General features: G+C 42.3%; 2 protein-coding genes across 6 annotated transcripts in view; one reads left to right on the top strand and one right to left on the bottom strand.

Annotated features, from left to right (window-relative positions):
- nocta (nocturnin a) overlaps positions 1-3,518 on the top strand; it is a 4,579-nt gene extending 1,061 nt beyond the window's left edge. For both annotated transcript variants that reach the window (XM_060884525.1, XM_060884523.1), the window contains 2 exons: positions 1,844-2,101; positions 2,279-3,518. In XM_060884525.1, coding sequence (XP_060740508.1) covers positions 1,844-2,101; positions 2,279-3,120 — 1,100 coding nt within the window. In that variant the 3' untranslated portion in view covers positions 3,121-3,518. The remainder of the gene's footprint in view (positions 1-1,843; positions 2,102-2,278) is intronic.
- Positions 3,519-4,233: 715 nt separating this feature from the next.
- elf2a (E74-like factor 2a (ets domain transcription factor)) lies at positions 4,234-17,739 on the bottom strand. 4 transcript variants are annotated; one of them, XM_060884521.1, is made up of 9 exons: positions 17,395-17,739; positions 12,918-13,048; positions 12,451-12,643; positions 8,522-8,614; positions 7,712-7,822; positions 7,550-7,630; positions 6,750-6,942; positions 6,388-6,666; positions 4,234-5,410 (listed from the first exon to the last, which is right to left on the bottom strand). In XM_060884521.1, exons 2-9 carry the CDS (start codon positions 12,990-12,992, stop codon positions 4,978-4,980), a joined length of 1,458 nt encoding a protein of 485 aa, XP_060740504.1. In that variant the 5' UTR covers positions 12,993-13,048; positions 17,395-17,739; the 3' UTR covers positions 4,234-4,977. The 4 variants fall into 4 exon arrangements, with proteins under 4 accessions (XP_060740504.1, XP_060740502.1, XP_060740503.1 ...); XM_060884519.1 differs by having other exon boundaries at positions 12,445-12,643; positions 17,395-17,738; XM_060884520.1 differs by lacking the exon at positions 17,395-17,739 and adding an exon at positions 16,000-16,023 and having other exon boundaries at positions 12,445-12,643.
- Positions 17,740-18,034: the final 295 nt, after the last annotated feature.

Below are 18,034 nucleotides of genomic sequence, written 5' to 3'. Positions count from 1 at the left end.
GTGTGTGTGTGTGTGTGTGTGTGTGTGAGAGAGAGAGAGAGAGAGAGAATATTTCTGTAGACATTGTGTTTATTTCATTAGATCCACTGCATAATGTTTGTTGTGTTTAAACCCTGGTGACGTGTACAGAGTGAGTTGTGTGTCCTTCACTGTATGTAATATGAGCTGTGTATCTGCAGCCAAGACGAGTTTAGTATGAAGGTGTAGAACATTCCGTCTGAAGCCACAACCTTTAACCTTTGGCCTAGAAGTTCCTGAACACTGAGGAGTGTAAAACAGCCAGTATATAAGTGCCTGGGTCACTCGTCCTTTATCTGTGTGGTCACGACTGGACGTCATCATCTGCTGTGTTCTTTATTAGTCACCACACTGAGATTATAGTAACCTCAGAGTACACACACAGCACAGAGACGCAGTGGATACACACACACACACACAGCTCAGAGACGCAGTGGATACACACACACACACACACACACACACACACACAGCTCAGAGACGCAGTGGATACACACACACACACACACACACAGCTCAGAGACGCAGTGGATACACACACACACACACACACAGCTCAGAGACGCAGTGGATACACACACACACACATACACACACACAGCACAGAGACACATTGGATACACACACACAGCACAGAGACACATTGGATACACACACACACACAGCTCAGAGACGCAGTGGATACACACACAGCACAGAGACACAGTGGATATACACACAGCACAGAGACACAGTGGATACACACACACACACACACACACACAGCTCAGAGACACAGTGGATACACACACACACGGCTCAGAGACACAGTGGATACACACACACACACACACACAGCTCAGAGACACAGTGGATACACACACACACAGCTCAGAGACACAGTGGATACACACACACAGCTCAGAGACACAGTGGATACACACACACACACACACAGCTCAGAGACACAGTGGATACACACACACACACACACAGCTCAGAGACACAGTGGATACACACACACACACACACAGCTCAGAGACACAGTGGATACACACACACACACACACAGCTCAGAGACACAGTGGATACACACACACACACACGGCTCAGAGACACAGTGGATACACACACACACGGCTCAGAGACACAGTGGATACACACACTTATTTACTGGTCAGTGAAGATCTTTTTTTATTTTATCAATAACATTCTCAAAAATACAGCAGGTGAAAGTGAAAAGGTTGCAGAAACAAACAGGTCGATAGAAAGCGAGTGAAACATCACTAAGAATCCACTAAGTGCAAAGGTTAACGTGTCGGTTCTCAGAATGTTGTGGAACATTACTGGGATTAGTCTTTTCTGTGTAAACACACAAACACGTTATATAACGATCACACGATTGGTCAGAAGGCATTGATTCAATTCCATTGTCGCTATAGCAACAACTCATTTACAAGGACCTGAGTGAAAGCTCTCTCGTGTAAATAAGTGTGTGTAAATATTGCAGTGACCGTTTTCTTTCAGTAGGAAGGAGTCTCCAGTGTACAGTAGGAGGTAAAGCTGGAACTGTTGGGTTTAGACGAGCCCACACACACACACACACACACACACACACACACACACACACACACACACACACACTTCCTTAATCTTGTGATGATGATCCGTACCGTGTTCATCGTATTTCCTACTGACACATACAGACCGACTCTGAGTCACGAGGTCTTTAAGGAGCCTTTTCCTTCTTTTATCTCTTACACACACACACACACACACACACACACTCTCTCAGAAAGACACACATGTGGACATCTTAACTGAGTACAGTGTGTGTGTGTTGCAGTGTGTCAGATGGGCAGCAGCAGTGTCCGGCTCTTCAGTTCTCTGGCTCAGTCTCTGAGCAGCGCACCACTGGAGGCCACACACACACACGCTGACGAGTGTGACTTTGAGCAGGTCGACCCCGAGACCCTCCTGCGCGAGTGTGAGGAGGTTCTGCGGACGCGACCGCCGCGGCCACATCGAGACTTCACGAGGACCAGAGCCAGCGCCAAACACAACCCGCAGATCCGAGTCATGCAGTGGAACATTCTAGCACAAGGTAGAGTATCGTTAACTCTGATCTTTTTTTAAAAAAAAAACAAAAAAACCCCGAAATGATCTCACTTTTTTACGAGTGATCTTTAAATGTGACTAAATCGATATAGACGGAGATAATAAAATCTTTAGTATGTAGAGTTTTAATTTGCTTTATGCGTCTGATTTGTTCCTCCTGCAGCTTTGGGTGAAGGTAAGGACGGCTTTGTGCGCTGCCCCATGGAGGCTTTAAACTGGGCTGAGAGGAAGTACCTGATCCTGGAGGAGATCCTGACCTACAGACCAGACATTGTGTGTCTCCAGGAGGTGGACCACTACTACGACACCTTTCAGCCTGTGATGTCCAGCCTGGGCTACCAGAGCAGCTTCTGCCCCAAGCCGTGCTCTCCGTGCCTGGACGTGCGCGGCAACAACGGCCCCGACGGCTGCGCCCTGTTCTTCAACCGTGAGCGTTTCCGTTTGCTCGACGTCCATCACCTGCGTCTCTCAGCCATGGCGATCAAGACCAACCAGGTGGCCGTCATGGCGACGTTACAGTGCCAGGTCACGGGGCGAGTCTTCTGCGTCGCTGTAACGCACCTGAAAGCGAGGAGTGGCTGGGAGACTCTCCGTGGAGCCCAGGGTGCTAATCTTCTCCAGCAGCTGAAGGCCATATTGAGCACGCAGCAGGAAGCCGTTCCTTTGGTTGTGTGCGGAGATTTTAACGCCGAGCCAGACGAGGAAGTGTACCGCCGCTTTCTGGACTCTCCGCTCGGCCTCGATAGCGCGTACAGGACACTGAGCGCTGACGGCAGCACCGAGCCGTCCTACACCACCTGGAAAATCCGTCCGAGCGGAGAGAGCCGATCGACACTCGACTACGTGTGGTACACGCGCAACGGCTTCAGCGTGGACGCCGTTCTGAGCATGCCCAGTGAAGAGCAGATCGGCCCGGACCGCCTACCCTCGTACCACTACCCATCCGATCATCTCTCGCTCATCTGTGATTTCAGCTTCATCCAGGAACCACACAGGCTCATGTGACCACATCAAACCGTCACCATAGCAACTTTGAACATTCCTAAAATGTTTTTCTGACCTACTGACACAAGAAGGTGGTCACCAAGTACCACAGACTCCTAGTCGATTCAAACGGACCGGCTCGGCATCTTCAGTTGCTTTAACAGTACGACGGTTAATTTATCGTTAACTGGTCAGAAAAAAAGAATGTATTATTTTATTCACTCGTTTTATTCTTTAAACGAGTTGTAAAAATGAATAACGATTATTTAATTTATTAAACAGCATCCACTGTGCCGAATTTCCGGCGAGTAAGATATTTATTGCACCGTTCAAATCGCACAAGTATCGTTCTGTTCCGACCCAAGAGTGACAAACTTAACACTCGAGCCTGCACTATTAAAACTATTTATAACACACAACCGTGTTGAGTTCTTGAATCTGATTGATTGGTCAGCTGTTTAATCATTTTCTCCCAACTTCCTGTTCATAATTATCCACACCTTCTTATTTTTATGGAAGAACATTTTATCTTTTAATACGGTCAGTGCAGCTGCTCTACAAACACCGGGACACGATACGGACCAGAGATGACGCCGGGCTGCTCCGGGTTCACACGGCGTCCTTCCGAATAAAACTAAACGGTTCGTTAAAGTTGCACGATCGTAACTAGCGTTTAAAATCATCCAAAGGAGAACTAAATCAAGCCGATTCTAACGCCATCGGCCGTCATCGTTACCGTACGTTTCTATTCGTGCGATTTGTTCCACTATCGCACGCACGTTCGTTTACATTTAAGTTCATTCTTTTAGAAAAGTCTCAGTCGGTTGGGTTTACTTACTGAACCCTGCGAGTTAAATACGGTCAAAATAAAGACAGAAATCTGAGACGGTGTGGCTCGGAGTGAGAAAATAGCCGAACGTGAAACCCTTCCAGCTTCGAGTCCCCAGATGTACCGAGCGCTAAAGAGCGTGACCTGGCGTGCGGTTCTGTTCCTGTCCGTCAACGATTCCACAGAGAAACCTAGTGACTTTTTACAAAGATATAATAAAAAAAACTCACGTTATCTCTAGCTTAGGATTTTCATTCGAAACGATTCACCGATTAAAAGAATAAAGAGTAAGACAAGGAGAATAAGTTTTGCATAATTATGTCCTGTATATTTAAATCTACTTGGATACAAGCTTGAATAGGAGTACAACAAAATATATGCTTCAAATATTGAACATTCGATAAAGTTAAGTCCAAACAGAGACACACACACACGTTTCTCTCCCTTTTTTGTACACAATCGAAAATGAGACAAAGAAATGTGAATAACAGGTATGATGGATATAAATGCAACAAAAATATGGATATAGAAAGTGAAATATTAAGGTCTACAAAGTTTTAAGATGCTTTTTAGATATTAAAAAAACAAACAAAAACAAAAAAAAAAAACACTGCCTGATACAAAATATCAAAAAGTTTATATTTCATATTTACACTGGGGAAAGTTAAACAAAAAAAAAAAAATCCTGAAGCTTCTTTACATTTTGTTCACTACGAGTATGGAGTCAGTATATATACAGCGTCCTTTTCACGTCTGTCGAATCTGTTGGGAAACGTTTCTTTCCGTCGCTGTGTTTTGGCCAGAGAGTCTCTGTCCTTAGCACCGGTTACAGTGCGGTGCCAGAACCTCGTGACTCCGGTGGTCTGTCTCGGAAATGTCCGGCTTCGTCTCGGCTGCTTGGTCTCTAAGCAGATTTTTTTTCGGTCATAGTGTTGGGACGTGAACGTGAAGGGTCGGATTAGCTTTAGCGCCGTCGTCGAGTCTTTGTGAGCATATCTTGGATTGACACGAAAGCTGGGGTCGGTTGTTGTGTTTGAGTGAACAGAGTGTCAGCTTTGTGTGGTGGCCTGGTCTGCGTGTACGCTTCTCTCCAGATGATCCAGCTTAATGATCTTGATGTCCTGCGTGTTTAGCGGCTGCTCTGCTGGCACCGTGATGGTGGTGGGGTTGTTGGCAGAGGAAGGCATGGCGAGCTGAAGCACCTGGGTCCCTGTGAGCGGTGCGAGGGTACGCAGCGTGATGGGCGTGCCTGCTTTGGTTGTGGTATTGGCGGGAAGCGTGATGAGCTGCAGGGTGATCCGTTCGCCGTTCTGCCCCTGTGTGGGCATCAGCAACATTTTACCTGCGCTGTTCCCCCCACCCAGTACGCTGCCCGTTGTCAGGACCGGAGAGGAGCTCGTGGGAGAGTTGAGGGTCACCGTGGAGATCTTTTGACCCTGGGGTGTCATGACAACTGGCACCTGCATGGCCAGCCTCACAGTCCTGTAAAAGAGAGAGTGAGAGAGAGAGAGATGGAGTGTGAGTGTTTGTATTAGATCACAGAAAATAAATGAGTGGGACAGAGAAAGAACTAAAGAAAGGGGCAGAAAGGTAGATGTGGAAGCTAAGGGGCAGAGAGGGAGATGTGGAAGCTAAGGGGCAGAGAGGTAGATGTGGAAGCTAAGGGGCAGAGAGCTAGATGTGGAAGCTAAGGGGCAGAGGGAGATGTGGAAGCTAAGGGGCAGAGAGGTAGATGTGGAAGCTAAGGGGCAGAGAGGTAGATGTGGAAGCTAAGGGGCAGAGAGGGAGATGTGGAAGCTAAGGGGCAGAGAGGGAGATGTGGAAGCTAAGGGGCAGAGAGGGAGATGTGGAAGCTAAGGGGCAGAGAGGGAGATGTGGAAGCTAAGGGGCAGAGAGGGAGATGTGGAAGCTAAGGGGCAGAGAGGGAGATGTGGAAGCTAAGGGGCAGAGAGGGAGATGTGGAAGCTAAGGGGCAGAGAGGGAGATGTGGAAGCTAAGGGGCAGAGAGGGAGATGTGGAAGCTAAGGGGCAGAGAGGTAGATGTGGAAGCTAAGGGGCAGAGGGGGAGATGTGGAAGCTAAGGGGCAGAGAGGGAGATGTGGAAGCTAAGGGGCAGAGAGGGAGATGTGGAAGCTAAGGGGCAGAGAGGGAGATGTGGAAGCTAAGGGGCAGAGAGGGAGATGTGGAAGCTAAGGGGCAGAGAGGGAGATGTGGAAGCTAAGGGGCAGAGAGGGAGATGTGGAAGCTAAGGGGCAGAGAGGGAGATGTGGAAGCTAAGGGGCAGAGAGGGAGATGTGGAAGCTAAGGGGCAGAGAGGTAGATGTGGAAGCTAAGGGGCAGAGAGGGAGATGTGGAAGCTAAGGGGCAGAGAGGGAGATGTGGAAGCTAAGAAGGCGTGAAAGTTTATCTGAAATATTAAAGTGCTTCACATCAGTCGTGTCACCTGCCTCCTGTCTTACCTGGGGCCCGTTGTTGTGGCGACCGCAGCTTGTTGCATGGACACGAGTCCTTCAGGTCCTGAGGCGATGCTGATGATGGGTGCTGAGGATGAAACAGGAGAAAACCTCTCTTTCCTCCGCCTGGGCGTGTCGGCCGCGGTGGGACTCTGCGCTTTGCTCTTATCCATTCCGTCCTCTATGTCGTCATCGATGAACACGATATCTTTGGGCATCTCCTTGAACTGGTACACCAGTCTCTGCCCTTCCACCTTGGACAGAATTCCTCGCTGGTAGTAATACCTAAACACAGGTACACGCAAGTCATTATTAACAAAAACTCCGTTCTTAAGAAGCACATTCTGAAGCCATTTCTGTGCTCTTACCTGAGCGCTCTACCCATAGTCTCGTAGTTCATGTCCGGTTTGTTCTTATGTTTGCCCCACAGCTTGGATACGGCTTTAGAGTCCACCAGCTTAAAGATGCCCTTCTCCTTTTCTGTCCATTTGATGTATTTAGGACAGGTTTCTTTATCCTGAAGGAGATCCAGTAGAAACTCCCATAGGTACGTGGTGGTGCCTGTAAACCACGTGTCACACACAAAACATTAAACAGACTGCACATTAACACCATCATGATTTTCCACGTACGTGCACGACAGGTAGCTGCAGTGAGCAAGATTTGTTTCCTTAAATTCTGACAAATTTAGGCATAACGTGATTTAGCGAAAAAACCCAAATGTCAGACGACACATGTGGTGTGAGATATTTTCCGTTCTTGTCCCTCAACTTTAATTCCAACCTGCATTTAGTTCCCGTGCGCATGTTTTTTTTCTAAACCCGCTACATCCGTGTGTTAAAGATTTACAAGAATTAATTATTACATAACGACAGATATAACTATCTTAGCGGTTTCTAATTAAGGTTTTTTTTTGTCCTGCACGACTAACAAAACGGTGCCGTGTATAAAATCAAACGCCACTCGTAACGTCTTTAATGAAATTTGTGACGATATGAATGACCAGACTAATTAGAAAAGTCCTAGAACATCTTGTACTGTTTCATTTGGAAAGGAAGCTAGTACAGAATGTAAGCAATTCATCGTTCACTTGTAAAGAAAATACTCTCATTTCTGCTATAAATTATTACTGTATCTGTTTAATATCAAAAGTCAGGCACACGCTCACCCTTGCTCTCTCTCGACTTCCGCTTATAAATGAGATCCAGCGAGCCGTCACAGCAAGCACGTGGCAGTTTGGATTTCCGTCCTGCACAAGACACCGACATTTCAATGATTTCAACCGATAACGAAGGATTTATTTTCCCTCCCAAACGTGTGTACGTGTTACCTCTTTTCTTTTTCTGCAGATCCGCCTGCTGCGTCGTGCTGTTACAATCTTCCACAACTTGCCCCATGTCCTCAGTGCTCACTTCCACCTCCATCTCCGACAGGAACTCTTCTACTCGTACACACACACACGGACAAATAAGACACCAGAAAATATGGACAGCCTCAATAGGGGTTTAAATAATTTCATCGTTTTTGTATGTTTAGGTTATTTAAATATCGCGTCCGTCCAATAAGACGGACAAACCGACAGGTACTTTCAAATGTGCAGATTATATGTACGAGAGATGAAGAACGAAAACAAGACTAATGTGATAACGTAACAGAATGAACTGAGGAAGAACAGAATAGAATTTTTGATCTCTGTTTAAAAAAATTAGGGGGGTAGGTGGGTGGGTGCAGAGGCAGTAGGGATCAACACGATTGGTTTTGTATGTTTATATAAATATTAAAAAAATGACCAACAAGATTAACAGAAGAATAGATACCTAAATAAACAGAGCTTTATTATGTATATTTGAAATGCTACAAAATGTTATTCATAGTAATTTATGCGTAATAAAAATCTGATATCCATTTTTCAAGAAAGAAGTGCACAGTTGCAAAGGTAAAAAGTGCACGTCCTTTACAAAGGACGTGTAAAATGACGTGTAAAAATGTTACAGAAAATATAAGCTTTAACATAAAGATTCTCCCAGTTCTCTGCTCCCAGTTTATCTCTGAGCACTCCTCTGTGTGTGTGTGTGTGTGTGTGTGTGTGTGTGTGTGTGTGTGTGTGTGTGTGTGTGTGTGTGTGTCTGTGTGTGTGTACCTGGGCTGTGGTCATCATGAAGGCTGGCTGGAGAGTCCATGTGCAGCAGAGCCTCAGCTGCTTCAATGGTTTTGTCATGAACTGATACCTCCACTGAAAAAGAAAGGAAGTAGATGATAAAACTCATTTCATTCTCCTCACATAGGATGTGTGTGTGTGTGTGTGTGTGTGTGTGTGTGTGTGTGTGTGTGTGTGAGAGAGAGAGAGAGAGAGAGAGAGAGAGAGAGAAACACCACATAACAGTAACCATACAATAATATTTTAGCCCAGACACACACGTGATGGTGGTGTTGTACTGAGAGCTGTGAGTGTGTGTGTGTGTATGTGTTGTACTGAGAGCTGTAAGATTGTGTGTGTGTGTGTGTTGTACTGAGAGCTGTGAGTGTGTGTGTGTATGTGTGTTGTACTGAGAGCTGTGAGTGTGTGTGTGTGTGTGTATGTGTGTTGTACTGAGAGCTGTAAGATTGTGTGTGTGTGTGTGTGTGTGTTGTACTGAGAGCTGTGTGTGTGTGTGTGAGCTGTAAGAGCCTTTGACTTCCGCTGAGGAGAAACAACACAAACTTCCGTGTTTACAAACTCTCTCGCTCTCCCCGGGCACGAGCCAGCGTCCGTGTCCATCAGGACCCGCCCCTCTCCCTGATTGGCTGTCTGACGGCCTAACATCTGCATTCTGGATTTCTGATTGGTTGGGCGAGAAACTTTTTAAAAACGGTGTCTCAGTCGCTAGGAAACCACGCCCACTAACTCCAAAACACTTCCGCCATGAACATGAAAAGAAGACGAACACTATAGCTTTATATAATAAACCACTTGTCTTATACATTCTGTTTCTACGGTAAACAAAAAACTAAATAATAATAATAATAAATGCACTGAAACGCTGTTTGACTGATCCAAGTGTATTAATGTTAATAAAAAAAATAAACAGCTTAATAAAGCGATCAACATGGAGTTCGTGTAAAAGCACAAATGTGTCATATTAATATATAAGTGCTGAGAGAAGATAATCAACATCCATCTGAACTTCCTGCTTCCCCCACATCTGTCCCGTTACACACACACACGCGCGCGCACACACACACACACACAAACACACACACACACACACACACACACACACTGTGTGAGATACACTCAGCCTTTCTCCACACACACACATATCCAGTGTGTGATATTATACACTCAGCCTTTCTCTCTCGCTCTATACACACACACACACACACACACACACACACACATCACTTCCTGATTAAACACAAGCACCGTTACATGCTGCTCTCCCTAAAGGGACACAAGCACCAGGGCTCATAAACTAGTGCACTAACGCCACCGTAGGACGACCAGTGACCGCTTAAATCGTTCAGCTTTACCCGCTTTGAGAAGTAAATCCAGCTGGTTCTCGCTTTCCTGGTGAATTACAGCCGCCATATTCCCCACTGTGTGTGAACTACTTTCCTCATCACTGTGTATCGTTCCGCCGACCAGACAACCCGCGTGCGTGCGTGCGTACGTACACACACACACACACACACACACACACTGTATCCCTCCGCCGACCAGACAACACGCTACTCTGTACTTCCGGTGTAGGACTATAAACACGAGCCCCTCTGATTTATAATCCATGACTTTTAAACACACACAACAAACTATTTATTATAAAATCCATCATCACTTATATACACTTGTCTATATTGTAATTTCTCACGTGTCTCCCATCTCACGTTACAAAGGAACTAACGGAGGTTTTATTTGTCTGAATGTTTCTAACAGAACCAACAGAGGGCTCTCTTTAGCCATCAGTACATTAAAACACTTAAAGTGATAGATAAATAGATAGACAGATAGATAAATCGATAGATGAAGAGATAGATAGATAGATAGATAGATAGATAGATAGATAGATAGATAGATAGATAAATCGATAGATGAAAAGATAGATAGATAGATAGATAGATAGATAGATAGATAGATAGATGAACAGATAGATAGATAGATAGATGAAGAGATAATCCACACAGATCTTAGATCGTCAAGAAAGTAAATAAAGTCTACACATAATAAACCGGCATCTCTTTAATGTGTAATTTATCTGCATCAAACCTATATGACAGAATTACACCTACAATAAGGGGTGTAAAGTTGGACGATTTATATCAATGCATCGTTTTATAGATCAACTATTAAAATGAATTTGAGCAACAATCATAAACTGGACATTTAAAAAAATAGTGTGTTAAAATAAATCCTGCCTTTCTCTCTCTGAGTTTCTAAATAATTTAATTTAGTCTTGGCCAGTTCCAGGTCTACCAATCTGGGCCAACGTGGTCTCAGAGAAAGAGAAACAGATGGAGCTTTTCAGACTGTTGCTCATTCTGCCTTACACACACAGAGGAAAGTTCTATTCCCTTCTGATTGGCTAACGTAACTGTGATTGACAAATGAGAGACAATAAGCCCCACCCACATACATTAGACACTCACGCCTGCGATGTCTGGATGCGTTTATGTGCCTTTACAGTAATTTTTTTTGTTTTTACAGTAATGTAATACGTATTATACTTAAAATAATCCTTCTCCAAGTCATTATCAATCATATAGCAGCAGCAGTATTTAGCCATTGTCAAATATCAGTTTGTTGCCTCATGAATTCAAATTATATTGCATGCAAGCAGTTTTAATTTAAAAATGTAAATGCAAATTTCTGAATTTCCCTGACATTTTAATTTGGCCACCTGATACTGAAATTGCAGTTCACAGAAAAGCCATTTTAATTTGAACTGAATGTTCGAAACTTTAGCATGCACATAGTCTACTTTAAACATGCATTTTATTTTTTAGTTTAAATGTTCAGACAATTAAGCATGAAATCCAGATTCAAAATTTTAGATTTGAGTTTATAATTCTCCTTCAGATAAACTGATAAACTTAACTAGAACATTCTAGTGACATGATTCTAAAGCCCTATTCAGACGGGATTAGTTTTACGTGGGGGTAAAGTAATTATTACCCGAGCTTCTCGGTGATTTTAGTCCCGTCCGAATGTGCCATCTCGGTAATCATTACGGACAATAGCCCTATTCGGACGGGATTAGTTTGACGTGGGGACGTGGAGTAATGCAATTTTACCTCAGGACGTCTGTAATATTAATTGGCCAATTCGCACAGGACAAGACATCTCAGTAAAACTAGCAGAAGTGGGAGGGGTAACTTGCTTTACGCACCACAGTAACCTCCTTGTCGTCATGTGCGTATGATGTTGCTTCCTGTTATCACGTGCGCAAACAGACAACATGGCGCCTCCATGCTTGCAAAACGCGCCAAAAACTACTTTTAAACAGGAAATGACAGAATTTTACCATACATATTTACAGCGGGTCTATTCGGACGGGATTAGTATTACCTGAGGTAATTTTTCCGGACCTTTTTACAGAAGGTAAAAGTCGCCGTAATATTTACTGACATTGTCCGTAATGATTACCGAGATGGCACATTCGGACGGGACTAAAATCACCGAGAAGCTCGGGTAATAATTACTTTACCCCCACGTCCCCACGTAAAACTAATCCCGTCCGAATAGGGCTAATGTCAGTAAAGAATACAGCGACTTTTACCTTATTAATATTACAGACGTCCTGAGGTAAAATTGCATTACTCCACGTACCCACGTAAAACTAATCATGTCCGAATAGGGCTTTAGTACTTACTCCATTAGTTTGAATCACAGTGATGCCTTTACACGGTCATCCAAACTGGCTGGTGGACTTCAATCCTCCTTATTGTTTTGGCAACAGATCTACTTTATCCTCCATGAACCAAAATTTATGCTCTAAAATCTGTGCTCAAAATTCGCCTGTGCTTATATCTCAGGACTACTGTTATAATCACGTGATGCGCTCGTGATGCGCATCCAAAACCGCTTACCTATACCTGCATCTTGCACCTCAGTCTCCACCACCTGCTCCTCCACCACGTCCTGCATCAGGTAGGTGTTCTCGTCGTCACAGACGAGCACCTGAGCGGCGTAGCACTGCTCCAAATCTGCGCTGTTCACCTGCTCCACGATCACTGCCGGACACCCGGCTTCGTCCTCGTGGATCACTGTGCCATCACAACACACCTCCTGAAGACACACAAAAATTCAGCCACACAAGAACCGAGATCACAACTTTCACTCACAATTTTCTAACCAATTTCAGCAGCGATAATATGTGTACGTACTACATTCTGAGTTCTAATCCACAGAACGGTGCATATAATCGAAGCCTAAACAAAACTATTTGTTCTCTCACAGAAACGATATGTAGCTAAATATTTTACAGACATCCCACTGAAACTATACGACTAAAGTCGTAGGTTCAGATTTTGCTTTCATTCGATGTGAAAAGGTTCCATACCTGCTGCGCTTCCTCGTCCCCGGTGACGTACTCCAGAACGTTCCCTCCGCCGTCTATTACCACCACAGAGGTCATGACTCATTCCTCTGTGCCACACAGTCCTGTAGGTCCAGTCCACTTACAAAGCAAACCTAACAGGTCGACAAAGATTTGTTAAAACGCATGTTAATCAGATTGAGCGACTTCGAAAAAACAGTCTGGTCATCCGCTTTTAAACAAAATTTAAAACTCCTTTTTTTAATAACTGTTCTCATTAATTTAATGTTAATATTTTGTATTAAAATATGAACTCCATACTGTGACTCATGGCCAGTGTTTACATAAAAGGGGAACTTTTTAGAGTCAGAACGCCGTGGTGTTCAGCGTGTGTGTGTGTGTGTGTGTGTGTGTGTGTGTGTGTGTAAAATAAGGGGAGAGAAGGACAGAGCTAGGTGGGGCAGAAAACAGGGCTCTGACTCATGTATTAAGTAGAAAAGGCATGAGGGCCGTTCATGCTGGACACGGGACATTAAACCGTTCTGGGTCGAACGTGTAAACAACTAACACTGATTCTCACAGCTACACTTCCTCCTTCGAAAACAAGTCGGAAAAATATTCATCTCTGAAGGCGAGTCTGTAAACGTGTTCCATTTTTTATTTTTTTATTTATTTAAAGTGTCATCATTCCAAATTATAAGTGGCACCAAATCCACCGTTTCGTCTGCCTCATGTTTTACCGCACATTAACAAGGGTTGCTATAGCGACGATACCGTAACCTAGTAAGCTAGACATAAACATTCAAATTTCCCCCGCAGACTGTATTTTTCCATAAGAGCAACATCAAGGCACGGTCCTGAGCGCATACAGCACAGACAGGGACAGGAGTCCGGTCACATTTATCTTCCTCCAGCCGTAAGGGGAAGATAAACAATGTTGTGTGACAAAATCTCGAGGTCACGATTCAGGAAATTGGATTTTAATTTTAATCAGATTTCAAAGTACATACAAGCAATGAGTCTTAAAAGAATGATGACAAAGCAGGGATTTCAAGGATGTTTCCAATTCAAATCATTTGTTTGTTTTCCCTGGTGAACTCAGATCCAGTCACACACACACACACACACACACACACACACACACACACACACTTTACTTTGTGTTTTCCTCTTTGATGCATACTGGTGCAGATGAGGTTGCTGTTTCACAAGAAAGTGATTAGATCCTGAATAACCCTGAAGCAGGTTTTTGTTGCTGATGATGTTTTTCTGTCTCAGCTGTAAAAAAAAAACATGACTAAATAACAAAAAGGGATCTAATAAAAATGCTTCAAACTAAAAAATTCTAGATTTATCTAGTGACATACTAAGTGAACTTCTGCTTTCTCCACGCTTAGAGAATATTTAACTCCAATATAACTATTTGACTTTTTCCACCCACAGTTCATGTCTCTGTTCATGCAGTGAGAAAACAAACCAAACAAATCAGAGGTACGGGGTGGATGCGGTAGCTAGGTGGTTACGGGTGGTCTGATAAACGGAAGGTTGTGAGCTTGAATCCAAGGTTCATTGCTGGGCCCTTAAGCAAGGCTCTCAACCCTCAATTGCTCAGTTGTATAAAAAAATGTAAATCGCTCGGGATAAGGTCGTCTGCCGTATGTCATAAATGTAAAAGTATAAATTTCACTATAAATGGATCTTTTCAGGGAGGTCTGATGAAACAGAGAACCTGGATAAAACCCACATGGACTTAAACTCAACAAAGGCACTTCAGGATCAAACCAGGAACCCTGGAGCTGTGATGAGGCAACAGCATGCTCCTTTGTGCCACAGAATAAAAAAGCCAAAATAAATATATATTTTTCCCCCTCCAGAATATAAGCATGTGTGTGTGTGTGTGTGTGTGTGTGTGTGTGTGTCCACAGAGCAGCATGAATACAATGTTCAGAAAAAAGAGGAAGAGATACGTTTCCTCTCAGTCCAGTCACACAGGAAGCACTCGTGTTTTCAGCCCAAACTCTGAAACTTTTATAATATTAAACCTAGCAAAAAGTCCCACTCACTTCACCCAACACTTAATTTGGAGTATTTACATCCAAATATAAATAAGCACAATTAAACCACACAAAGAGGAACAAACGGATCAGGTGACTGAGCTTTTTGTGTGTGTGTGTGTGTGTGTGTGTGTGTGTGTGTGTGTGTGTGTGTTCACATATCGATCTCTGAGATGCGCGTCTAACAGACTGAAGAGGAAGTGAAAAAGATAAAAAGTAAGGGTGGAGAAATACGAGTGGAGAGGTGGGGAACATATTTCAACTTCATTTCCTGCCCTGCTTGATTACGCAATCTTTGTTTTGTCCTGGATCGAAAACTGGCCTGATCCCACAATTTCCCGAAACCGGCCTGAAAAACACGACCACTTACAAAGTTTTAGGAATAAGCTATGCGCAAACTTTACACGAATATGTCCAAGTGCACCGCTACATTACAACTGTAATGCTAATACGTATTTTTAGCATGACTGTGTTTTATTTAAGAAGCATAATTATTTGCAATTAGACTAATAGTTGTAAGGTATAAAAACCATAAAAGATCCCCTGGGGTTCATAAAGCACAGCCAGAGCATCTTTGAATATTTTCAATTATATTTATTTCAATTGTATTATACTTCCATCAGTAGAAAGGAGTTCACTGGCATGATACATTGTAAAAATACAAATATTGAGCCACAATTATCCATCTTTTGAAGTAACGTGTAAAGTTGTGTGTATATACTTCAGTAAACTAGATATAGCTGTTCTCATAAAGCTTATTTGCATATACCGACGCCCACAAAACTCCAAAAAAGGTAAAGTGCACAGACGGCTAAGGGCACAAAAACAATCAGGGTAAAGTCAGAAAAAGAAAGAAGTTATTTCGATTTTCTTCAAAATTTAATTATAAATAAGCAAGTTATTAATCGAGGAATTTGTTTACGGCTCTGCACAGACAAACCATACATAAGTCCTTATATACATTTTATATAATTCATTTATATTCATTTGTGTTGACTAGCTTTCTTTATAGTTTTAAATCCCATAATTAATGTCATACAATCTTGACCTACCGAGAGTTAACATGAGGATGTGACTCCAAAGCTCTTCTTTAAGTCTTTCAGTGGAAGCTAAACTCCGTACACCTAATAAAAATAAAAAGCTAAAAAAACGTTCCAGATATAAAAATTGCAGTAATCCGTGCAAATTCTATCATCTCGTATTTGTTCTTCTTCTTCTACAAATATTGCGATGCACTCGAGCGCAAACAGCAAATATACAAACCTTCTGACGAATTTAAAGAACTGAACAAATTTACTATATAGATATGAGAGAAAATAGAACATTTATGTAATTATTTACACGTACATATATTTGCATGGATACGTGACGCTCATTGTTTAATTTAGCTAAAAGTGATTTCTTTGTGTTTGGTAGAATAGTTTAATTTGTATTTTGTATGTAAAGTGTTTTATTTATTTATTTTAATTTCTTTGTGTTTGGTAGAATAGTTTAATTTGTATTTTGTATGTAAAGTGTTTTATTTATTTATTTTAATTTCTTTGTGTTTGGTAGAATCGTTTAATTTGTATTTTGTATGTAAAGTGTTTTATTTATTTATTTTAATTTCTTTGTGTTTGGTAGAATAGTTTAATTTGTATTTTGTATGTAAAGTGTTTTATTTATTTATTTTTTCTTTGTGTTTGGTAGAATAGTTTAATTTGTATTTTGTATGTAAAGTGTTTTATTTATTTATTTTAATTTCTTTGTGTTTGGTAGAATAGTTTAATTTGTATTTTGTATGTAAAGTGTTTTATTTATTTATTTTAATTTCTTTGTTTTTTTGGTAGAATAGTTTAATTTGTATTTTGTATGTAAAGTGTTTTATTTTTTATTTCATTTTTTAAGTTTACTATAAATCACTTAGTGTTTATATGACCTCTGTGCAGGATTATGGACCAAACCAATTTTTTTTTGTATTTTTATTATTTTTTTACATTATTGTTATTGTACTAAAACGTGCAGTAATGATCATCCCGTACAGATGACATTAGCTGAACAGTGACAGCTCTATGAAGCGGCTAACAAACAAACAAACATCCACGCTAGCTGTAGCGCGGTAAAAACCGTACAAATATTTGTATACAACTTCAAAAATCACTCTTTATAATAAATGCCTACAAAACAAACATCTAGAAGTTTTATTTACGACGAATTGGTGAGAAATGGAACGTTGCACGAACGGTATGAAAACCGAACTAAGCAGTTAGCATAAAACAGTAGTTAGCAGGCCAGCGGCTAGCGCTTAGCAGCTAAGCTACACGTAATACACTGCTGTCAGTTCGGTAGCTTTAGCGACAACATGCAGCTGTTTAACACTAAAGGACTTGTTTATTCTTATTCTCTCTCTCTCTCTCTCTCTCTCTCTCACTCTCTCTCACACACACACACATACTTGATGTTCTCACCTGTTTTTACGCCTTATCCCGCGGTCCCTTTATTATTTGAGTACTTGTTCCAGTTGTAAATATTCCGCTAGCTTCCAAAGAAACGTCCGGCTAACCGCTAATCTGTTAGCAATAGCTCACTGCGACCGGATTGTAGCTAAAAGTTTACACTGGTCACGGATTTAACACGAACAACGCGAGAAAAGCAGCCGCACAGATCCGTTAGAGTTCCAGCAGGGCGCGGTGCTCAGTTCGGCTGTTTGTTTGTTTGTTTGTTTGTTTGTTTATCTCCGATTTATTTCTCTCTCTGAAGTGAAGTGAAGCTCCTCTGAACCGCAAACACAGAGCGTGGCGTCACCGGGACACGTGACGTCATCTCACACGCACGTGACGGCATCAGGGGAAACGTATACAACTGGCATAAATTAGTATTAAATTAGTATTAAAATAAGTATTAAAGGCACTATATTATCCTACAGATGTAAACCTCTGACTTCTGCTATGATATGATTCATTTCTTATTCCTAAGGCAGCGAGTCGATACTTGATGATACATTTGAATCTGCTATATGATTCATTTTTTATTCCTAAGGCAGCGAGTCGATACTTGATGATACAACTGAATCCATAGCACTACATTCATTTTAAATCCTGTACGATA

Source organism: Tachysurus vachellii, chromosome 13 (genome assembly GCF_030014155.1).
Source record: "Tachysurus vachellii isolate PV-2020 chromosome 13, HZAU_Pvac_v1, whole genome shotgun sequence".
NCBI classification, from domain to species: Eukaryota; Metazoa; Chordata; class Actinopteri; order Siluriformes; family Bagridae; genus Tachysurus; species Tachysurus vachellii.
The sequence above is the reverse complement of the archived record's forward strand: the minus strand, read 5'-3'. Positions and strand labels throughout refer to the sequence as shown.